This window comes from Coturnix japonica, chromosome 17 (genome assembly GCF_001577835.2).
Source record: "Coturnix japonica isolate 7356 chromosome 17, Coturnix japonica 2.1, whole genome shotgun sequence".
Taxonomy (NCBI): Eukaryota; Metazoa; Chordata; class Aves; order Galliformes; family Phasianidae; genus Coturnix; species Coturnix japonica.
Genome location: NC_029532.1, coordinates 7,211,578 through 7,235,121, shown reverse-complemented (window position 1 = coordinate 7,235,121; position 23,544 = coordinate 7,211,578). Strand labels below are relative to the sequence as shown.

Below are 23,544 nucleotides of genomic sequence, written 5' to 3'. Positions count from 1 at the left end.
CCTCTGCAGGGCTGTGCGTTTCCTTCTACCCGTCTATTCTGGTGCTACAGCCACATCACATCCCCTTCAGAGTGCTGGGGGTTATTTGTGGGAACACCAAAAAGAGAGTTACTATTAAAAGTGCTGCAGGCAGCGGATCTCTCCCTTCTAGTGTCCACTTTGTGCACAGTGAATCATTACTCCAAAGGTCACACAAACACAGGCAGATGTTGTCCTTTCTGCTCCTCACACTCACAGTGCTCTCTGTGCACATCAGCCCGCAGGCACACACTGCTGATACTGAGCACGGGCTGAAGGACCAGCAAAGGCCACGGGGGGGGCTGGAGGCTGTGCTGTTCCTGGGGAAACAACCCCTTGGTGGCACAGAGCACTGAGACAGCTCTGTGTGCCCGATGGCCAGCGTGCTTATCAGCTGGTAACAAACAACACTGGCTGGCCGTGATAGCCACAAACAAAAGCAGGATACTTGTGGCCTAACTGAAACAAGGAGGATGCTTGGAGCTGGAGCCCTGTGCACAGTGAGGCCGCAGGCGTGCTCTGCCAGCGTGACACTGGAAATGCATGGTGCACGGAACGCAGTGTGTGCTGCTGTCTGGGGATATGGCAGCAGCCCTTGGCCACGTGCTGCTCCCACTGGATGCCATCTGCCCTGTCTGACAGTGCTGCCACCCGAGCATGGGAACTGCAACAAGGGCTGGGACCCAGGACATCCCTGCGCCCCATGTGAGCGCTGCTGAGCCTTCCCCAGCTCCGCCTGGTCCCGGGCACCTGCCTTGGCCTGTCTGCACAGCGAGAGCCTGAGAACTTGGAGGAAATCAGAGTGGTTTTTAACATTGTTTATTTTAGAGGTCCATTTTCTGGGATCTGGCTGGGACCGAGGCCAGCAGCCCTGGCTGCCAGTGATCACGTCATGCTTTTGGTGAGGGCTTATGTCTGCAAGTGCTGTGGAGCAGGTCAAGCAGGCAGTGTGCCTTTGGAACGTTGTCTGCTGAGCTATTAATGCAGGAAAGTGCAGTGAGCGGAGGGCAGGGGAGTCTTTATAGGGCGATGTGCACAGAGGTAGCTCAGAGCAGCCTGTTGCGTGCCAGGACAGCAGTGCAAGGTGGGGACACGGGGCTCTGGGAGCTCCCCAGGGCTGGGCAGCTGGCACAGTCACCCTCTGTCCAGTGCCAGGCAGGATGGCAGGGCAGAGCGGGGCTGCTGTGGAGAACCAGGTGAGAGCACAGCCTGCAGCACATCTGCAGTGCATCCTCCCCAGCGAGGCTGTGCTCTGTGTGCTGTGTGCTCTATGGAGTGCAACAACCCACAGCAGGAATGAGCAGTGGGAGCTGAGGGAGAGGAGCAGAGAGGATAGGAGCAGCGTGGGGCACTGGGATTTACCAAGCGAGCTCCAAAGCTGACTTAGTGCAAGGCAGCAGGAGAAAGATTAGGTCTGCTGAGATCTCCTCAGGCACTTGAGCTCTTCCCAAGGTGAGCACAAGCCTCTCCCTGCTGGTGTGGGGCAGAGCCGGAGCCCACCCAGGGCAGGATCCTCTGCTGGCACGGGATGGGCAGAGCCCGGCCCCAGCGCTGCCTGCAGGGACAACAAGGACAGTCAGCGCTGGGCAGAGTCTGTCCCCTCCCTGGGCCAGGTGAGGCCGGGCCGTACCTGTGTGGGCTGTGCTGCTCCTACAGCTCTGTGGATGATGCTCCACCCGCACGGCTACTGTCGGTCTCACCTCCTGCCGCAGCATCTGGCACACGGAATGACACGTATGGACACTTCTTCACATTGAGGCACACGAGTTTCTCCAGTGTTGCCGTCTTGACGATCTCGAAGCCGGTTGCTCCACCAAAGGTACTGGGCTTCCAGTACTCTGGGGAGCAGATGGGGTTCCCAAGAAGTCCCTTCAGTGAAAATGGAGCGCCAATCTCCACCATGCTTTCCCCAAAGATGCCGTTGGGTTGGGGTTTCTCAAGCAGCAGTCCTGGATAAAACTCCAGAGCATCGATGTCCCCATACAGCTCCTCCAGCTCTGCTGCCTTCTCCTCCTCTCCTGCACCAACAGAACCCCAGAGCCTCAGCACAGGTTGGGCTGGCAGCCCCTGAGCCCAGCCAGCGGAGCAGGGTCCTACCTGTGAGCTCCTGGAAGGACGTGTAGGGCTTCAGGCCAAACCTCTTCCGATACTCATTGAAGGGCTGCAGCCTCAGCTGCCGCGACTCCTCGATGACTCCAACAGCCACTCCCAATACGTTGGCATTGATGTTTTGCCCCCCACCGATCTGCAGGAGGAGAGGATGAGAAGTGTACACACAGGAGCAGTGCCCAGCCTCATCCCAGCCCTGCAGATACTTGGGACCTGGGATGGGGGTTTGCAGGGTTTGAGGTCACAGCAGGAGACCTGAGAGCAGCAGGTCTGAATGGCAGCATTGCTGCTTCACAAAGTCAGAAATGTTGATACAATCACTTGGAAGGGAACATCCATGTGATGGCAGCAAAGAACAGTACGAGACGAGCTGTTCCATGCCGCACAGCCTGGCCTGGGGCCACCCGTACACCGCAGGCTTCTGGCTGCACCACTGTGTTTACTGCAGCGTCCCAGGACTGAGCACACGGTGCTGCCAGGGCCCAGCCCATTGCACTGCTTGTGGGGAGGGCCCACAGCGTGCACAGCACCGCCAGGAAAGGTTGGCAAATGCAACACACGGGTGGGAGGCACACACCGAGCACTGCGGTGGGACAGATGGGGTATCGCAGCCCCACGGGATGCACCAGCAGCACAGGACCTTACCCTTCCTGCAGTCTGCTTGGAAAAGGACTCCACCAGGGCCTCCACGCCATAGTCCATGAGCATGGAGGTGTTGTAGAGGAACTGCTTGTAGCTGTACTCCTGTCCCTGGATGGTGAAGGAGTCGGGCATCAGCCCGTGCCAGTGGTAGAGCTGGTTGAACTCCACCGCAATGCGATTCCGGTACTGGAACTGCTGCTCAAACAGCAGCTCAGGGTCAAACTTGAGGCTCAGGAAGTACCCGCTGAGGTGCTGCACATAGTCCTCAATGACAATCTTGATGGTCTCCCCTGGGCAGGAGATGAGAGAAGAAAGTGTCAGCATGTCGATCCCCCTCAGCCCCACTGCTGCGGGGCGCTGGGCCGGGTGTGCTACTCACGTGCAGTGTGGGACCCGCCTGACTCTGGGCTGGGAACCTTGGTGGGAAACTGCTCTGTGAATTACCTTCCCACCAAAAAAGGTCATTTTGCCAAAACAGAAATGGTTTTTGAGAAAGCCAACCCCAGCGTGCTGCTTAATGTAACACTGCCGTGGGTCTGTAATCATTTTACTGTAATCATTTTACTGTAATTTCACACCAAGTCACTTCCACCCAGAATCCAAAAAATATCAGAATGAAATAATTCAGAACTTCAGCTAAATCACTCAAAACTAAGTCTGCTGACAGACCAAAGCCAACAGTCTCCAGAAGGCTGTGAGAGGAACAACCCAGTCCCTAACGCTGCAGCACCCACCGATGAGGATGAGCCGTGCTGTCTGGAAGAGCTGCTCGTCATCCCAGGTGGGATGCTCCTGCTTCAGGATGTCACAGACGCGGTTGTGCTCACGCAGCCAGAGCGTGGCGTACATGCAGAGCCCCGGCAGCAGCCCGAACACCTCCTGCCCCATTGCCAGCTGCTTCTCTTTGGGGATGGCAGGCGGATAGACCATGTGCACCGGCACCTCAGTGACGGACGGTGGGTAAACCTCCCCATTCACCACCTCGGGGGCACAGGAACAGAAAGTGAGTTGGGGAGGAAGCCATGTGGTTCTGGCAGCTGCCAGGGGGATGAGGGCTTCCAGTGATCTTGGGGCATGGGACCAAGATGCATGTCAGTATCTCAAGCTGTGTAGTACCTGGAATTTGAGCTTCCCATCTTGAAAGAGACGCAGCTGGTGCTGCCGCTGCAGGTTGTCCCCATAGAGGTGCCCCAGGTCCACCTGTGGGAGCACACAAGTGTGAGCAGGGTGGCAGCCTGTCTGTGCCCATCACTGTGCCCGCAGCACTGAGCCCTGCGCCCTCACCCCGTGCCCCAGTGCCTTGGTGAAACCACGTCCCATCTTCCCAGAGGTCTTGAAGAACTGGTGGGTGAAATGCTGGGCAAAGAAGGCGAACATCAAGTTGGTGCCCCGGGGATCAGCTTCAAATTTGTGCCGCAGCAGGAAGCGCTGAGCCAGCAGCTGAGCATCGGGGAGCTGCTGCTTCCCTGTGGAGGACAGGGGCTGATGCCAGGCTGTGCAGTTCAACCACTGCAGCACAGTGCAGGCAGCGCACGATGGTGACGTGGCACCAGGTAGGAGACAGACACTGCTGCAATCCCAGCCCGTGCTCATCACCTCCTGTGTTCCTGTGCCAACTACATACCTTTGGTCCCCATGGGCGTGGGGCATTCCTTTGGCACTGGTGGGAGGATGCGGGTGTAATAGCTGACATTGGCGTAGGCCTCCCAGCTGATGTAGCCGTATTGGGAGTTGAAGGTGGGAGGGCTGGGGATGAGGTTGGCGCGAACTGGAAGGAGAGAGCTCAGTTAATACCATGGGGCAGCACAGACCCCAGGCATCCCAGGAACCAGAGCACCCGGCCATGTCCCGAGTGCTGGGCTGTGCCCCCCCATCAGAGGATGCAGGTCCCTGCATGAGCGGATTGTAATGCTTCTGCACTAATGGATTCCTGAATGATGAATTAGACGACAAACATGCATAAATGCTGAAATCAACAGCCGGAGCCTTGTGAACACGTCCCTATGGCTCCAAGAGCTGGAACCTAAATATTTATGCAAAGTGATAAATGCAAGGACATGAGTAACAAGGGCCAGCTCCATATTTCCTCCAGCTGCTCCCTGTGCAGCCATTCCAGAGCCCTTTGTAGGGGAAGCGTGGCGTGCCGACAGCAGCCATTGCCTGGCTCTCAGCCTGTGTGTGGGGCTCAGCCTCCCCGTGCCTCGCACTGCAACATCACCTGCATGTGGGTGGCTCAGAGCAAAGTGACCCAGCCTGGCACCACCCATTCCCACGCTGATACCCAGAGTCCTTGTGCCACCCCCGGTACCTGTAAGCACGAGCCTCATCAGTGTGTCTCTGATGAATGTGCTGTTGATGATGTCCCAGAACCACCCGAAGTGGGTGAGGACAAAGTGGTAGAAGGCAGGACTGGGCTTCAGCAGGTCACGTAGGCGCGTCCAGAGCTCAGCTGTGGGACACAAACACAGCACGGCACTTGGCACCGGGTAATGACAGCGCAGTGCTCACCCAGCACAGGGCCATGGACTTACGTGAGGTGCAGTTGGCCCCGAAGTACCCCGTCCGCGTGCAGTCACACTCGTAGCCTTCCAGGCCGATGCGCACACACACACCTTGGTGCTGGCAGGGGTAATAGCAGCACGGGTTGACTGCAGAGGGAGAGGAGAGGTCACCATCCACCTGCAGTGCCACCACATCGGGCACCTCACTGCTCCCCAGTGGGGCTTTGCCCAGCACAGAAAGAGGCAGCAGAAAGGCACTGCTGGAGCCTTGTGCATGGACTGCTGTGCCCCAGAGCTGGAGAAATCCCTGCAAACATCACTGTTAATAATGGCAATTGTCTGAGCTGCAGTTTGCTTTGGCACAGGGCTTTTCTGCCCTGAGTGGAGGAAGGGGCTGACTGCTGGGCTCCTTCCTCCCAGCCCTGGCCTGGTCGCTTCCTTCACAGCTGCCCCTTTGCCTGCACACCCCGGCTGCAGCCACCAGATAAGAGTCCATCCTGCCCTCCCCACGGCATCACCCGGCCAGCGCAGCTGTGGTGGGGGCACACTGCAGCCCCAGTCCATCCCAGTAGCTCCTTCTGGGCCTGCTGCAGCCCTGGGGGCTTTGCTGTGCAGGGAGAAGCCTGAAAGCAACGTGCTGTGGCATCACATCACCAATCTGCCAGCACTCGGGCAGCTGCCTCAGCACAGAACAGCAGGAGCACGATGGGGCCACAGGGTGAGAGCAGCCCAGGAGCTGGAAGCGGCTGCGGTGGGGCTGTGCTATGTAAACCATCCTTGGCACGCAGTGTGCAGCTGTCACAGGGGGCTTGGTGGACACGGCACCCAGGGACAGATCCTGCTCTAAGGCACCGGGAACTGTCACCATCAGTGTCCATGGCACAGATGCTACAGGGGTTGTGCTCCCAGCCCTAAGGGTTCTGCCTGATCTGGTTCAAATTCTGCAAGGTCTGGAACCAGGCTCTCATGCAGGCTGGCACAATGCACAATACATTTTCCATAGGAAATTGAAGCTAAAAACAAACATCTTTGACAAATCAAGCTAATTGTGCAGCCTCACAGTTTCCCAGACATCTCAGGGCTCTTCTCAGTGCTGGGATCCTGAACCCTCATGCAATGGGGCCAGCCCATAGGGTGCAGCTCCCAGCCCTTTCCTCAAGCTCCCTTTCACCCTGGCCCTTTCCAAGATGCTGTCACATCCCTGGATGAAGGCAGACCTTATTTATCTCAGACAAATTAACTTTAGACCACTTGCCTGTCATTTCGTAGCACTAAACTTGCCAGCAGGGCCGTGCAGCAGCACAGCTGGAGCATCCTCGGAGTGCTGCTGCACCGTTAGCTCTGTGTTCAACCCCGCTGCAAACACCAACACCTATGAGAGCAGCCCTGCTCCATGCCCAGGGCTCTGCAGGCTGCTGCCTGCTCTGGGTTCATAGCGGTGTCAGTGCGTGGGGACCCACGGGTGGGGTGGGAGCAGCACGTCCCAGCCAGGGGGCACTGAGCGTGTCCTGGCCCGCAACAGCCACCTCCACCCCGAGCAGGAATCCAGTGGTGTGGCTACAGGTGTGGGACATGCTGGTCCTGCCCCCCCACCCCAAACTGCAGCCCCTCCATGATGGCACAGCCAGCGGATGCCCACAATCACTGCTGAAAAATGCCTCATTTTGGGGTCAACGTCCGCTCCACCAACTGCAGCCAAAGTGACGACACGGGGTGAATCATGAGCAGGCTGGGCTCACCGGGTGGGACGTTCCCAGTGTGCACATGGCTCTGAGCTGTGAAGACACTGAATGGTTCACATTTGTTTTTCTGATTTGTGAAGGTTTTTTGGGCCCAGGAGCCACTCCCAACCCATTGCAGCCAGACGAAGATCTGCAACAGCTTATGGCTGCACAGCAACCTGCGGGGCTGCAGCTGCACCGTGCACATGGGGAGCCTGACCACAGGTAGTGGGAATGGACCCAGATCTGCAGGAGGAACCATAGATCTGAGCCCGGATGAGGTGATGACACCAGGGACAGCTGCGCCTGTGGTGAACAGGGCTGGGCTTGAGGAGGATGCAACTGGAGAGGCCCTGGGTTAGTCTACAGAAACATGTGCTTCTACACAAATACACAGCCCCAAGGCGAAGGCAGCAGACAGGTGCCAAGGGCAATATCCGCAAGGGAAAGCAGAGACACGCTGTGGGAGCCCAGCCCAGGTCACAGCCAGAGAAAGCCTGGAAGGAGAGAAAACATTACTGCTCTGAGCCAAGGAGCTGCCTGCAAAGAGGTGAGGAGACGTGCAAGCACCCAGCAGACAGGGGTTACTCTGCCCTCAGGAAGCTGTGTGCCTCCTGCAGCCATCCACAGTGCTCACTGCACTGCAGCTCCCAGCACAGGTCACCCAGTCTCTGACAGCTCTTTTCATTGCTAATCAAAGCTTGGAAGATTATCCCCGTGTGGTGCGATCTGTCTTGACCCCATTCTGCCACCAGCAGCACCAGGGCTGTGCCATCGCAGTGTGTCCGTCCCAACAGCCATGGGCTGGCTGTGCCCACTGGTCCCCAGGTCCTGTCCTGTGGGACCCAACACGTGGCTGCCTGCTGATGGCTCCCAGAGCTGCACTGTGGTGCAGGTGCCATGTAAGCAGCCCCATGAGCCTGGCTCATGTTCCCTTTTGGACGCACACCCACTGCCACAGGGAAGTCTCCACCTTAGGCTCATTGTTTCTGTGCAGGAACAGCCACCGCACTGCGGGAGGGCTGCGGGTGCTGGGAGGAGGCCGTGCCCCATCCCTACAGCCCCTCTGCCCCATGCAGTCCAAACCCTCTGCACTGGGCTCTGCGCCCCTTCCTGCCCTGTAGCAATGGGGTCACCACCACTGCCTGCACCACACACGGCCACAGCACACCAAGGGATGCCCAGCACAGCACACCCCTGTGCTGCTTTTGCCGTGAAGGCTTCAGCGAGGAAGCGCCAAACCCAGGAAGTTCTGTGTGCTGGGTCCTGTAATGCAGAAGCGAGGAAAATCATTTCATGGCAGAGGAACACGGTCAGCATTCAACCTCGGCCCTGCAGGGAACTGCCCGGGGCAGCACATGATGGAGCTGTCAGCACTGTAGATTCTTCACATCACGGTCCGTGGGTGCGTTCACCCCTCGATGCCTGAGCCCAGCGCGGGGCAGCACATGGCACAGCGCAGCTCGAGGCCGCGGGGATGGGACAAGGCGCAGGTCAGCGGCAGCAGCTACGCCCAGAGCCGCGGGCACGGCGCCCGTTCTCCCCTGGAGCTCCAGGCGGCCGCCGGCAGCCGTCGGGGCAGCGCGGAGTGGGCCCTTCCTGCAGCACCCTGAGCCCACTGCCTCGACCTGACCCCGGGCCGGGCACCATCAGGGGCGATGGGCGCGATCCTGCCCCGAGACCACCGAGAGAGACAGCGCGGGGACCCCGACCTGCCCACGCCCTCACCCCGTGGCACTGACCCCAACCCCGCCGCCCCTCCGCGCTCCGTGTCCCGCAGTCACTCCCGGTCCCGCACTCCCTATAGCGGCTCCTCCCGCACCCCGACACCGCCTCGGGGTCTCCCCCCGCTGCCCGCCCCCTCGTACCGGTGCCGGCGGCCGCGGCGCTCCCGGCTGCGCAGAGCAGCATCGCGTGGGCGACGAGAAGCCGCAGCGCGGCCAGGTGGGCCCGGTCCCGGCACCCACCGCCCATGGCTATATGCTATAGGCTATATGCTATAGGCTATATGCTATATGCTATAGGCTATAGGCTATAGGCAGCTCCGCCGCGTCCCGCGCTGCCCGGCCCGGCCACGCCGCCCCCGCCCCCGCTGCGCCTCCTCCCGCCCCCGCCGGGACGGGGCCGCCTCCAGCCCGGCCCCCGGGGGGACCCCGCTCTCCTCCAGGGCCGCGCCCCGCTCCTCGCAGCCCCGCGTCCCGTCCCGCCCCGTCCCACCCCGTGTCCCGGGGGCGGTGGCGCAGCTCGGGCGGCGCCGTGTTGCAGCCCGGCACCCGGCGGGTTGCCCTCAGCCGCCAACGGCGGAGCAAATGTGGTCACCGGGAAGCGTCGCGGTGCCTCCCGCCCGGCGCTGCTCCCAGCCCGGTGCCGGCAGGGCAGGATGGGGCGGGCGGGCTGCAGGCGGTGTGCGGGGTAGCGCCGTGGGGCAGCCGCGGGGGAAGACCCCGTGCCTGGTGGCACCGTCCGGGTTACTCCGGGTGGAGGGCAGCAGCCGTGTGTGGGTCTACTGGGGCTTTGCTGTCGCCTCTCAGAGCTGCAGGAGCCCAAAACAAAGAGCAGACGCACACTGCACCGCACCAATCGGACGGGCGCTGTGCAGCCCTCCTGGAGAGCCGCGCTCTGCCCCTGGGCTGGGGGTGATCCCGGCCCGCACCCAGCACGGCTCCTCACGGGCGGCCGGGGGATACGGCACGGCTGGGAGGGCGGCTCCGGGATGGAGCGGTGCGGGGCCGTGCGGGCGCTCCGCCATCGCTCTACCGCAGCCGGAGGCGGTGGAAGGGACGCGGCCGTCGCCATCATCCACGTGTGCGTCGTGTCGGGCAGCGGCCCGGGGAGGAACGTAGGGACACGATCTGCGTGTGTTTGGCCCGAGGAGCCTCGAGGCCTCCAGCGGGACCAACCCCGCGGGGCTGGAGGAGCCGTTGTGCTTTCGGGGCCCCCTCCTCCCCCGCTCCCCTCCATCCCCGCCGCCGCGCTCCGCCTTTGTCTCCTTCTGCTTTTCTCAGAACTGGACGGGCACAGCTTTGCTCGCTTTACGTGTCCGTATCCCGGGCCGGGATCCCACCGTGTGCGCGTATCCCGGGCTGCGCACAGAGCGCGGCGCTGCGCAGGACGGCCGAGCGCTGCCGGCTCCGTAGGGAGGCAGCAGAACACCGCCAATGGCAGCACGGGGCCGGGAGGAGCAGGGGGGCTCAGAGCAGCGCTCGGACTCCGCTCAGTGCGGCTGCTTCTCCCGGGGGCTGCAGCGGAGCTTTGCCCTGTGCCGGGGGTGCGATGGGGACACCGAGCCCGCGGGGCCGGCATCGCGGAGCTCCTTCTGCCCCAGCGGCGCTGACAGCCCCTGGGAGCTGACGGCCCCGCCGCTCCCGGCCCTGTGCTCGGGGCCCTGCAGGTGTGTGTCTCCACAGCTCGGCATCCCCGGGCAGACCCGTCTGTGCGCAGCCCTGCAGGAGCAATTTGGGTGGGGATGCGATTCGAGGGGTAGATCCATCCTGAGGCAACGCCGGGCTGACAGTGGAGGAGCCAGAACCAGCACCGTGCCTCCTTACCCCAGTGAGCACTGAGAGAGTGCCACAGTGAGCGCCAATGGCCACGGCCACAGCGTGGCATCACTCCTGTCGGGAGATGTGGGGCAGCTCAGGGTCAGACCCTCCCTGGGGCTGAGCAGGGTCTGCAGTGCCCACACTCAGGCCCATCCCTTCCCCGGAGCACAGCGGATGAAGGCCGGGCGCTACCCCGGGACAGGGAGCTGACAGGCGCTGTTTGGGGGGCTACAAATCAGAGCTGAAAGGCCCCGGCTGGACAGGCTGTCTGGGAACTCGTAACCTGAGCCCCAGGAAAGAAGGACTCAGGAAAGCGCTTTCAGCAATCATATTCATCATCTTCAGCCTGGCTCATTAGGCTCGCCGAGCCCAGCTCCGCCACCGCCAACGCCTCCCGCACGCAGATAGAGCCGCCAGCTCAGACAAATAAATGCTTCCAGCTTCCCGCTGGATGCAGCAGGTCAGGGAGCATCTGATGCCAATTACCTGTGGTGTAGGGTTCTCTCCCCGGCCCTCGCACCCGGCTCTCCCTGTGACCGTGGGTGCCGGCCCCTGCGTGGCCCCATCGCCCTCTGCTTCTCGTGGGGCAGCCATGGGGGAGTTTGGGGTTCCCATCCCTTGCAGGAGGGGCTGCCCTGTGCCATCCATACCAAAGGGGTCCTCCCTGCCAGAAATGGGACCGGCACAGCCGTGTGGCCTCAGTGAGTGTGGCTGTGAAACGGGCACAGCTGTGCTCACACAGTGGCTCTTCAAGGGGCACCTCACGCTTCCCCTGCTCCAGGAGGGATGTCCCTAAATGCCCCAAAGGTCGGTGTCCCCACATTGAGGCCACGTGTCAGGGGGACCCCGGGCAGGACGCAGTCACTCAGCATCAACGCTGGGGGCCAGGAAATTGCAGCGGACACGAACCTAAATACACCGTGTGTCACCCCCAGGTAATCAGGGCTCGGGCAGATTCCGGCTGACAGCTTAAATGCTTTAATTCTTCGGATGCTGCATTTCAAGGGGGGTCCCGTGTGCCATGAGCTTCTCCCTTCAAGCTGAAGGTTTGTCTGTAATTGGAGGCATGTTCTGTTGCCCTGAAACTAGCCAGGTCCCCGCTGGAGGAGGGGGCTGCGGGAAGGCAGCAATTTCCCTTATGGAATTATTTACCTGATTAGAGAGTTTATTTTATCAAAATTGCTTCAGAATGGGGCCGCTCAGTGTGTCCAGCGCGGGGAGCTCCCTGGTGGGGCCGGCGGCCTGGAGACAGGTAATTTGTGTGCTTAATGGGACTAATCCGCCGGCAATTACACCAATAGATTTCACGGCTGCAAAGTGCTCTGTTCCCATCAATTAAAAATCTGTTAAGAAGATTAGCGCAAAAAGGTATCAAAAGAAACCCAAGAGCTTCTTTCCTCACCGGCCCCCGAACGCGTGTGTGGGAGTGCAGCATTGCTCACGGGAGCACCGGGATTATTCCTTCGAGGTGAGGGCTCCGCAGCCAAAGGAACCACTGACAGTTTTCCCTGACTTTCCTACCAAGAGGTCCTTTATGTTTAATTACAGTTTGTTTAAATTAGCCCTGATTGTTAGTGTGGATTTAAGTATATTTCAAAGGCGTTGTTATGTGCTGGTTGGGGCAGCGGGGCTGCCCAGACAGGCATCCCGTGTGGGGCTGCCCATGGGGCTGAGCACCCTCCGGCCGTGCTGACCCCATTGGAACGGGGGGTGGCCACCGAGTGCTGGGCTGCAGTGTGTATCCCTGGAACACCACGTGCCCGTGTCCCCACCGTGTCCCGTTCTCACCGGAGCCGTCCCGGGCAGCACCCGCTGCATCACTTGTGTGCTGACAGCACCACTGCGGCCCATCGCTCCCATCGCTGCCCACAGCCGGACCCGCAGCTGAACAAAAGCACGTTCCCAGCAGCTGAAGGTGCCATTTTCAGGGCTTGGCTGAGCAAGGAAGTATTTTTTTGATCTCTTAAAATCCCGAATATTATCTGACAGTTTATCTTGTTTCTCGCATCCGTGTCTTTGCAGCAACGCCAGCTCATTTACATGTGTATTGCGCCTGCCTCCACGGGTGCTGAGGTCAATTGAAACTCAAGAAAAGAGGAGAAATTTATGCAAAACTGTTGATTGCATTTGTATGTAATGAAATCATCCAATATTCATCTGACTATAGACTCTAATCTGAAAGGAGAAGTGAAGGACATAAGAGTCACTGGAAAGCAATAATGAGCTTCTGTAGTGATTAAAAAAGCACTTGAGCTTTCTGAAAATCCAGCCAGAAATCGTGTCTAATCAACACGGAATATAGGAGGCAGAGATTACATTGATACATTTTGCAAAGCTCACTGCTGAAAATGTATGCGAGCTGTAAACTCTGACATGCCATCCAATGTCTCGTTTATACAAATCCGGGAGGCACACAATCAGAGCCCGGGCTCATCCCTGGCACAAAGCAATCTCGGTGTCTCTGCTCGATGACTCATAAGGAGCGCAATCACATCTATTTTGAAGAGCAATGTTGTTTTTTAACTGTGTCGAGAGCTTCCAGCTTCCTCCGAGTTTTTCCTGCTGCTCTCTCCCGCTCCGGTTCCTCTCTGCAGCTCTCAGCCGTGCTGCTTGCAGGAGCTCGCCCCGCTCCCCTGGCACTGCTGTCCCCGGCATCTGCAGGTGGCTGCTGGGCCCCATAGGGGGGTGAGACCTCCGGGAGCCCCACAGAGTCCACCCGGCAGGGACAGGGGGACCCGATGGGCGGCACTTGGCTTCCAGCACCCAGTTCAAGGGGACTGGCCGCAGCCCTCCTCACATCCCACCCCCTGTGAGCCCCCAGGATGCTTCCTGCCACTGCACCCACTCCATTTGGTGGCCAAAGCAGCGTCACTCAAATCAGAGCTGCGTCACGGCCGTGTTTTCTAACTGTGTTCTTTTCCTCCTGGATTGTTCAGCACAGCTGGAGCTCCTCCACCCTCCAATAGCATCAGCTGCAGCTTATCAGCTCTGGGTGCAGCCCAGGCTTCAGCTAACTGAGGGCTTCCTGCTGATGCTGCTGCAGGAAGCGTTTGCTTTTTATTCCTACTTTCTTCCGTTGCTGTGGCTGGAGCAGGGCTGGCAGCCTGCAGGCCCTGTGGAGCAGCAGCAGAGCAGGTTCAGCAGGAGCACCTGGAGCTGCCTCTGTGGGCCAACTCATGTGGGTACAGTAAGTGCTGTGTCCCTGCTCCTGGGTGCTGGCTGTCTGCACTGTGCTGATGTGTGCCAGGTTGTGCTCTGCTGTGTGTGTGGAAGGTGCCAGGGCTGCAGCTGCTGCTTTTGTCCCTGTCCTGCTGTTTGAGGGCAGGTGTGGCTGCTGTGTGTTGTTCCCTTGGTGTTGGGGGCAAGGACAGCTGGTGGGTGATGTGGGAGCTGTGTTCACTGTCCTGTGTAGATACTTGAGGAGTTCCTCCCCGCAATGAGAAGCCCCCGTGGTGCCCTCCAGGTGTACCCTGCACAGGTACAGGGAATCCTTCAGCCTTTGGCTGCTGCTGGGATGCAGAGGCTGCAACAACAGTGAAAAAGCCGAGTTGATAAATGTCAAAAGAAATACAGTAATCAGCTGAAAGCAATTTACTGAGCCATGTAACCGCCCTGGGCTCGCCATTTTCCTTTATTCATTTATCATGGTAAGTGCTTTGGCCAAAATACACAAAGCAGAGAAATTGTTGACATGTGGGGCCCTAGCTGAGCAAATCCTTCATCCTTGTCCCCCTCCCCACTGCACACAAACTAACTTTTTGGGAATTGTTTATTTAAGGACTGCAGAGCACTTGGTGCTCTTTGAACCCAGCTGCTCTGGGAGAGGGGCTGTGCTGCTGGCCACCACCTTCACTCCCTCTTGCTGTTGCCTGGAGCTATTTGCTGCTGTTGGGAAGTACCTGCTGGTAACCAAAGGCTGAGGAACATGCTCATAACCCTGTTCTGCTTCTCCCTCCTTTCCCCTGGCACATGCCACCAGCAGCACACATGGGCAAATGATGGCTTTGCAAAGCTCCCAGGCTGACTTGGACTTTATTTTGAGCATGAGTAAATGACAAGGATCACACCAGGACACTGCTGGGTTTCTCCTTCATGATAAGTTTTCTTCTACCAGTGTAGGCTGAGAGTTGTTAGAAACAACAGAGCTGGGCTGCACAGTGGGCCTGAAGCCTGACGAGGGTGAGAGACATGCAGGAAATGGACCAGTGAGGCAGCCACGCATCTGGAGGCCTGAGCTTCAACTCTTGCTGAACTGTTACCTGAAGCAGAGGGCAGTGTTACCTCCTGGGTCACAGCTTCTGCTGTGGGAATCCTTTCAGTAGCCTCCAATTGTCCTTAATGTTTTATTTTTAATCGTACTTCACCCATTTCTGTTGACACTTGAATGAAGAACTTCAGAGACTTCATCCCCCTCCCTCCAGTACAATCCGGGACTGGAAATCCCAGCAGCCATGGGATCCCAGCACCCAGGTCTGGGAGAGCCACCCCTGCCCATCACCTGAGGCTGCCTGGCTGCAGGCTGGGATGGCAGTGGGCACTGAGCAGTCCGTTCTTGCTGGAGGGGAAGTGTGTCCACATGGGTGGTGTTTATCCAAGCAGTTCCTTGGTCTTCGCTGCCAGCAGCTTGTCCATCTCTGCTGCAGCACTGTCTGCCATTTGCTGGATCTGTAGCAACACAGCACAAGTCTGAGTCTTCTGTTTTCCTTATGCAAGAGATTTCTTGTACAAAGAACTAAGCGACCATTGTTGAAGCCCTGTCCAGTGATTAGGGACTTTGATAACAAGGGATGGATGCAGCAAGCTTGTGAATAGTACCAAAATGTGCATTTGTGTATTAGGGTGAGTGATGGGTGCACATGCAGGCTGAGGTTGGAGCCTTTGGGCTTTTGTGCACTGCTTCCCCAGTCTGATTAAGATGCGCTCAGCTCTCAGGTATATGAGCATATGACCTTTCCTTATGCTGAAAAATCTGGATGCAGGTGAAAGTTAGATGTGAGACACTACCTCTACAACTGCAGAAACCATCTGCCTGCTGTGGGACAACCACCTCCCAGCAGGATTTGGTTACAACAGCGCAGCCATTTTTCCTGCTTGCAGAAATGCTCTCTGTGTCAACGTTTATTTTTGTGAGCACACAGAGAACAGTCCCAAAGCATTTGCAAGGTGCCTGACTTCAGCTGATAACAAATGAATGGCCGCAAAGTCACAGCCTGCTTTGCAGCCATCAGCTCAGCTGAACACTTTGCTTGTGCCTGAGTTTATGCCCAAGTAATTGACTTTAGTGACATCTGCTCTCAGGGAATTAGGTATGTGCTTAAGTATTTTCCTGAATCAGAGCCAAAAACTCCTAACAGAAAGAATACTGCTAGCCCTTTCGTTAACAACAAACTGGAGCAATCCTTATTAGCACCAGCTGTGTAGTGATGTCCAGGCTCTGTGTGGTACAATGACGGGCGTGGGCAGCTTTGCTCCCCATCAACTGGGTTGTGTAATGATCCCTTGTGCTACAAAAGCTTTTGAGGAAAATTTTGTTTTCCTGTTTAGTTCACAATTGTTTGTACCATAAATTTGGCTTTGAGGTTTAAGCCCCAAATCTCACAAAGAGAAAGCAAACACAGCAGCTGCTGCATGCTGCAAAATGTCAGCCCAGAGTCATCTCATTTCTCAGTGCTGGAGTTCTGTCAGGTGTGGGAAAAATGCAATCCTTGCCCCACTGAGCCAACAACTTGCAAGGAAGAAACTTACCTGCTTTTCTAGCAGCCAGATGGTGTCCTCAGACACTTTGCTCTTGAACTTCTTCACCTGGCTGATGCTTTTGCTCCTCACCTTTCTCAAGGCTTCTTTGGATTTGTTGGTGGACTGCTTGGCAAGCTTGGCCAGGCTCTCCCTGTGCTCTCTGGTTACCCTATCAGTGAGGAGGAGAAAAAACCCAACAATGTAATGCATGGCACAGCCAGACTGATGTCCTGCAGTGGGCAGGGCTCCACACAGCACCCTGTGGGCTGTGCTGTGACCGTGCTGTAACTGTGCTGTGCTGTGGCTGCTCACAGAGGGCTTTCATCCCGCTTTAGTCCCCCGAGCAACTCAGCTGTCTCTGTGCAGTGTCTGCCACAGCAGCACAGCTCTGCACTGACGGTCTCCAGCCTCGAATGGAAAGTTCCTACTGCAGCCCTGAGCTGAAGGGCTTGGACTGAACGCACTTGTTTCGTGGTTGTCACTGCCGTGCCTGAAAGTCATGCTGAAGCATTTAATGTCTTTCTTCTGCTGCCAAAGCATCTGGGGATAGAGGGAAAACCCAGTTCCACACCCGGGGTGCAGAGCTGAGAAGTGCAGCTTGCCTGCAAAGCTGTGAGGGAAGCTCTGTCCATCCCCACCCTCAGTACAGTCTCCGTGCAACTGCCAGAGGTTGAGTTCTGTACCTGGAAACCATGGAACTCCTATTGCACTCAACCTTATTGTGACCAGGCCCTTCCACTGACACACCTGGATTACCCTGTGTGACAAGGCAGCACTACCAGCAGCTCTGGAGTGAGCAGCTCATACAGAAGGCACAGAGAACACTGGCTGCAGCTCACCCCATGTGGCACTGCTGCACTGCTGGGAGTAAATCCCAACTCTTCAACCCAAACAGAAACCGCAGTGCAGCAGGAGCCTGAACCCAGCTCAGGATGAACAGACGTTGTCTGAGCTCTGGTAATGCTCCAGCACCAACAGCCGACTGCTGTCAACAACTGTTTGTGCTCAACAATAATATTTTAACTATTTTTGTGGCTATTGCAGTTCCCACATTACCTTGAGAATGCAAAACGCAGCACACTTGCCTGCAAGTGAGAACCCATCTGCTTGCAGAAGATATTGCAAGATAAATGTTTCATATGGGATACTTAGAAATTGGCTGCAATGGCCTGAGTGAGTGGAGCACTGAGGCCAAGCTCCTTCCTGCAGAGAGCTGAGGAAGCACGGGGTGAGGGCTCCCCATCAGTGCTCAGTGCAGGCTGTGGGAGCTGAGCCTTGCATGGCAACCCCTTGGTGCTCTCCTGTAGCAGATGTTTGCACAGGCACTCACTGCTCCTGAGCACTGCCAGTTATTTCTACCTCAAAGAAGAGAGGAATCACCTTTCCATAAGTTCCATATCCCTAGGAGAGCTGAGAGGCCCAGAGCAGAGACCCGGCACAACCCTGCCAGGGGAAACACTGGGGACAGCATCCGGCACTGCCGAGGGGCCACTGCTCAGAGCAGGCTGCAGCCAGGACCTGGATGTCTGATTGGAAGTGAGTGAGGTTACTCATGGTTTCCTGTGCATCCCAACATCGATGCCTTTAGGGCTTCTCTGGTTCAGAATCCCAAGCCAGAGGTCCTGTGGCACAGCTCACAGACAGGGGTCTGCGGGAGGTCAGATTCTCAGGCAGTGTTTTGGGAGGGGGAAGGGAAGGAGATCCCTGCCTGCTGAGCTGGGAAGAGGCAGCTGCTGGGTGGCAAGGAGAGCTGCTCTGCTGGGGCTGCCCCTGCTGGGGCTGAGTGCAGCTCACCTTCACCTCCCTGCTTGTGTTCACCTCTGGTGGATTGCACTGAGGGTATCGCTCTCCTGCTTGGGGCTGCTGAGCCTTTAAGGAAATGTTTTTGTTTATGCAGGGCTGCCAGATTTCCTATGCTTCTTGGCACAGGGTCACAGCTTTCATGCCTCCTTGTCTGTCTTTATTAACACCAATTCCTTTTTATCACTGCGTAGCACCGCAGAGTTTCTCAGTGGGTTTTACGTTCCACCCAGACCGTATGTAAATCCTCAGCAATGCTACCAACAGTGCCAGAAACGGACACTTCTTCAGTCTGATGCTGTTTCTGGTTAAGGAATCCATCAACACAAGCCAGGCCCTTGGTTTCTAAGCACAGTTCCTTAATCCTGCCCCCAGATCTGGGACTTGGAGCTGTCTTGAAATGTGTTTGCTTTTCTGTCTAGTAACTGCTGCAGCTGCCCCCTCTTTAGAGCCAAAGCGTGAAGCGGACACGGGGAAGGGTTGCCCACCCCCGGCAGGGATAAGGATGAAGCCCCAGTACTGGCAATGCCTCTGAAGGTACAGAGCAGTGGGCTCAAACCCTGCCATGTGCCTGGGGCCATCCCACCGTACCATGCACAGCACAGCCCACAGAGCACACAACGGAGCATGCAGAGCCATGCGCAGCCCCATGGTAACATCTCTTTTTCTGCCCCAGCCAGCAAGCAGTGGTTGAAGCACTTGGATGCTCCTTTCCCAGCATATGGCATGAGCACACCCGCAGTGAAAACAATGCAGGCCACGTCTGATCTCCAACACAACGCGTTTTTGCGGGCAGGAATAATTTCTGTATCTCAAATGTTAGGAATTTCCTGCAAACGAGAGGGATCAGTTAAAGGAAAGTAGGCTTAACTAGATACTCTGCATGCCTAATTGCAGATAAACACAGGGTGCAAAATATATTATTCAACGAGAAGCGTGAAAGAGACTTATTATGATGAGTGATCTGGAGCGACGCAACTCAGCTTTGTGCTTTTTTCTCTAAATGAATTTTCTCAAGTCCTTTCTCCTCTCCATAGGTATCTCTGCGTATTTCTTAAAGGGCAAAGGAAAAAAAAAAAAAGCTCACAATGAGTCATTAAACTTTCAAATGAGTCATCTGGCTTTCAGTAAAACATGTGTAAAAATATTACTGATTTACAAACAATATCCAGTGTAACACAATGGGTCCAAAAAAGATGGATCTAAAAATGAGGCAATACCATAAAAGGCACAAGGTCAGGTCAAACTCGGCCACGAGATCGACCAATACAAGTGTTCCCATGGCTGCTTTTCTCTTCTTTTCTTTTCTTTTTTTTTTTTTTTTCTCTTTTTAAACCCTCAGAGAATACTTTTTCTACAAACAAATATTGCCCATGCAGCGCTAGCAACACAAACAGGAGAATGCCTCTGGGAGCAGAGGGGATCCTAGCAGGAAGCAGAAGTAAACAGCAACACAACCCGTGTGTATTTAAAACCGCTGCATGTTTGAACTGCAATGCAAAACCTAAACTAATGGAATAAATACCAACAGGCAAACATTTTTAAACGTTCAGTTGGGTGATCTCAAGCACCAACGTGCGTAGGGCAAAACACGATGTGTGTGTGCGTGCGTGTGTGCGCGTCCACCTTATAAGTCCACCTAGAAAGTGGTTTTACTGAGCAGGGAAAGATCATTTAGGTTTGATTTCACTTTTAATGTGCTTCCCCTCCTGAAAAAATCCATTTCTGCAGGAGCACAACTCACTGTTGTCTCTTAATTTCTGAATTGTTTCCTTGTTCCGCACACCTGCTGCCATTTTAGCAATTTCACTGCATCTGCCCCAAATCTTTTTGTGATCGTGTTTAGAGATCTGAATGAAATGTTTCAGAAAAAGCAATTCGGGGTGCAAGGGGTTCTCCCTTCCAGAACTTGGCCATTTTTCTCCCCTTTGCATTCAAAGGTTTTAAAGATAAAACTGTTCATCTTGTCTGTAAGGGATGAACTCTGAGCAATTCTGTTGTCTTACTGGAGAGGAGCCCATAAGGCTGGAGAGGAGTCCATGATGGGCAGACCTGCAGGGCACGTTGTGCAAAATGCAAATGAATTGGACGTGGGGCTCCAGGGTTCCAGCTGCCAGGGGGAATGGAACCGAGAGCAGAACGGTTCCTCTGCAGAGGAGTGGGCAGCTCATGAGACAGATCTTTCTTGGGAAAAGAAGATCTGCTTTTGATCTCCAATGCCACAAAAGAAAGTGACAGAATGTAGCTATTTGTTGGAAAAACAGTATTATTTTTTTTTTAAAGATTGGGATTTGTAGTTTCGGAGTTTCCTCCCCTGCAATTCATATTCAAGAATGACCCAAGTGCCCATTAACAATCAAACCACTGCGCAGCAACCCGGGAGCCTCAGCAATTATGAAGATAATGGTGCCCTCCTCCTCTGCCTCCTCTCCTGAGGGATGGGGGAAGGGCAGGGAGCACAGGGGAAACAGAAAATCAGCAAATAGAATGATAATGTCGTTCCCTTTTACCGACAGCAACAGAAAGCTGCAATTAGACTCCTCTGATCAAAATGCTGGATAAAAATCATGAGAATTTTTAGATCTAAAGTAAATCTAAAGTCCCTCTACTTAAAAGTCACCTCTGTGCAACACAGTGCATGGGGTCTGTGTACACGCAGTGCATGAAGCCCTTCATGGCACTTGTCCGCAGTACCCCAAGGTCTGATCACACCTGTGGTGGCCTCACACCTCTGTATCTGTTCAGGGTGTTTTTGAGGCCTCTGTCACTGCCGGTACTGAGCACCCTCAGGAATTGTGGATTTACCACCCAAATGTGCTCATAGCAGGGCAGCTGCCTCTGTCCGCATGCCAGCACGCTGTGTGATGCAGTACAAGCAGAGGTGCTGGGCATGGAGCTATTCCAGGGGGCTGGCTCCATGTAAGGCTCAGCCCTGCTGCATTATCTTGCATAATGATGAACTGAGGGAACCATGGATTGATACTCACTTAGGAACTGGCACCCGAATTAGTGTCCCATCCACTTCTGGGTTCAGGTTCATTCCGCTCTCCCTTATAGCCTTCATAGCTGCAGCTGTGCTCTGTAAAGCAGATCAAAAGGTAAAAAGAATTAGGAAATAATCATTCCCATATGCCAGAACTCTGTCAATAGTTGGCAATCCATCTCCACAGAACATGGAAACATTTACTTCTGTTACCAGTAAGATCAGGAAGTTACATTGGTGTGGAGAGCTTTGATCAAACTGAATGGGAAACTATGGCTGCACTCAGTGTCGGGGTAGCGAGGGTACCAAGGGGGGAGAGGGGAAGGGAAGCAACAACAGAAGAAAACTGTTTTGCTGCTTTGAAACTATTTGAATGGTTTGAGGCAATGCAGAGTGAAACCACAATAAATTCCCCAGGCATGGCCTGACTGTGGCAAAGGAGATGAAAGATTCTCAGCATTTAAAAATTCCAGTTGAATATTTTCCACTAGAAATCACACAGTACCCGTTTAGAAATGTTAACTAACTTAACCACTTCAGCACTACAACGTAATCACATTACATCACAGCAGTAGCAGTTGGCTGAGAAGCAGAGCCTGTGCCCAGCTCTATGTTTATTTTACAGTCTATTACTTAGGATTAACTTTTCAAAACTCCATCACAGCTGGCTGATGCTGCTCTGCTTGAAAGGTGAGGTGCGCAGGTTTGCCTGCTAATTGCAAAGTGATTAAAATGCTTCCCCCCTTGTCTTAGAGCACTGCTGTACCATCATGGTGTTAAATGTTACGGTTAAATAACAGTTCTGCTGTGAACTCCAACAGTGCTCTGCCAGTTTGTTTCATTCTCTGACACTGACAATAACAAGACTGGGCTGGTCTGCATTCCTCTGGCACTAGCATGGCATTTCCTACAAGGAGCATTGCTAGTTCTGATGTTCTTTCTTATTGTTAACCTGAGCTCCAGGCTACTGCAGAAGATCACACTTATGAAGTTCAGCTTGTATCAACTGAGGCACAAACTAAAGCTCTGCCAATGTTTTGTGAGACACAACTGCCCCACTCAGAAACAAAAGGAGCAGAGAAAATGTGACAAAGGTGATTTCAGCGGGTTAGGACTGTCACTGTGTTATTCTGTGTATAGAACTTGCTCTGTAGGAAGAAAATGCTCAGTAAAAGCTGCACCGTAAATCCTCTTCTATAATTATTTTCTATCCTAGACTCTTTAGCAATTGGTATTTGCTTTCCAGTGGTGTATAGTCTGCAGCAAAACACAGCTTGCTTCAGACTAGAACTGACAGTGCAGTCCAAGCTCTTAGCCCCTCTCCAGTGTGACTGTTTTTATCTACCTGTTTCTTTGCTCAGTATCAACCTGTTTATTCCCATGGTAAGTACCTCCCCTCGCCACACCTCCAGTAACATGTCCTTACCTCTGGAAAATTGGTCATGTTCACTACAATGAGCTGGGGGGACTTCTGTGAGATCTGCCCCAGCTGGTTGAGTGGAAACTTCCCATCTTTCGTCATGACAATGATGTGGTCAAGGGCCCCTCAAAAGAACCAAACACATGGGAATGTCAGCATGACACTGCAGTTCAGGATGATGCTGTAGTATAAATACAGTGTCTCATTTTCCCTCCATTGTGCAAAATAAAGATGTTATAAAAGAAAAAAATGATGTATTTTTTCAGCCTTCAGGTGCTGTTCGTGTTTGTGCATCCCTTGGGGCACTTGGAAAATATTTCAACATTAGGGCACAAAAACATGAAAACTTTTGTTTCTGTTACTAGAATGGGAAAACTAAACAACGATTGTGAAGAATTAAGAAGAAATAATTATTTTTTTAATACTTAGACTTTAAAGACAATCAAGATGTTGCGATAAAAGTCAAGAAAATTACTGCCTTCAATTTAGCGATGTTCCCTTAAACTCCTCTTTTTTTTTTTTTCCCCAAGTCCCCAGAGGAGGTGCTCTCCACTACTTCATTTAAAGTATTCTGTTTCTCCCTGAGCTACTCTTAATCCGCTCTCTCATTTCTGCTGCAAAATGTTAACAGACCAAAAGGCACACGGGACAGGAGATACTTTATCAGTGCACTTATAAAAAATGCCTACGGCTAAAATAAATAGTTAAGAGACTGAACTACATGTTCCAGCTCTACAAAAGACTGCAGAGCCCATGCCAGAGCTGGAGTGGTGGATGATTCAAATTTGGTCATTGTTTAATATTACACTTTATCCCTGAAACTTGATACTACTTAAGAATACATATGTTCCGAGTGTTATAGTAACTGTAGCTTAGTCAAACATTCATGATCCTTCCTGAAACACGCAATTCACTCGGCGAATAAAGCTTGTAAAGGTCAGTAATCACAAAGATGCATAGCAAAAAAAGTTTGTACACGTCAGACACCAGTCTGATGGCAATTTCCAAAAGGCTAATTTAATGGCAATTGGATTTTTCCTGCCCTACTGCACCATTAGCTGACAACCTGCTT

General features: G+C 54.6%; 2 protein-coding genes and 1 long non-coding RNA gene across 3 annotated transcripts in view; 1 reads left to right on the top strand and 2 right to left on the bottom strand.

Moving 5' to 3' along the window:
- Window positions 1-821: 821 nt before the first annotated feature.
- Window positions 822-9,067, bottom strand: PTGS1 (prostaglandin-endoperoxide synthase 1). The gene is made up of 11 exons (XM_015879218.2): window positions 8,860-9,067; window positions 5,301-5,417; window positions 5,078-5,218; window positions 4,394-4,537; window positions 4,054-4,235; window positions 3,886-3,969; window positions 3,504-3,750; window positions 2,773-3,059; window positions 2,116-2,263; window positions 1,649-2,036; window positions 822-1,573 (listed from the first exon to the last, which is right to left on the bottom strand). Exons 1-10 carry the CDS (start codon window positions 8,963-8,965, stop codon window positions 1,669-1,671), a joined length of 1,824 nt encoding a protein of 607 aa, XP_015734704.1. The 5' UTR covers window positions 8,966-9,067; the 3' UTR covers window positions 822-1,573; window positions 1,649-1,668.
- A 5,465-nt stretch (window positions 9,068-14,532) lies between these two features.
- MRRF (mitochondrial ribosome recycling factor) overlaps window positions 14,533-23,544 on the bottom strand; it is an 11,020-nt gene continuing 2,008 nt past the window's right edge. Inside the window, exons 4-7 of the mRNA XM_015879333.1 lie at window positions 22,479-22,597; window positions 21,057-21,148; window positions 16,279-16,438; window positions 14,533-15,198 (exon numbers count right to left, since the gene is read on the bottom strand). Coding sequence (XP_015734819.1) covers window positions 15,121-15,198; window positions 16,279-16,438; window positions 21,057-21,148; window positions 22,479-22,597 — 449 coding nt within the window. The 3' untranslated portion in view covers window positions 14,533-15,120. The remainder of the gene's footprint in view (window positions 15,199-16,278; window positions 16,439-21,056; window positions 21,149-22,478; window positions 22,598-23,544) is intronic.
- Window positions 17,137-19,153, top strand: LOC116654180. The gene is made up of 2 exons (XR_004309126.1): window positions 17,137-17,226; window positions 17,314-19,153. It is a non-coding gene; the product is annotated as an uncharacterized LOC116654180 (long non-coding RNA).

Coding starts and splice junctions, on each gene's coding strand:
- PTGS1 (XM_015879218.2), bottom strand. CDS start 8,965: ATGGGCGGTGGGTGCCGGGACCGGGCCCACCTGGCCGCGCTGCGGCTT. Junction 5,219..5,300: donor CGGGGCCAACTGCACCTCAC/GTAAGTCCATGG, acceptor TGTGTCCCACAG/CTGAGCTCTGGACGCGCCTA. Junction 3,060..3,503: donor AGCACGGCTCATCCTCATCG/GTGGGTGCTGCA, acceptor TCTCCTGCCCAG/GGGAGACCATCAAGATTGTC.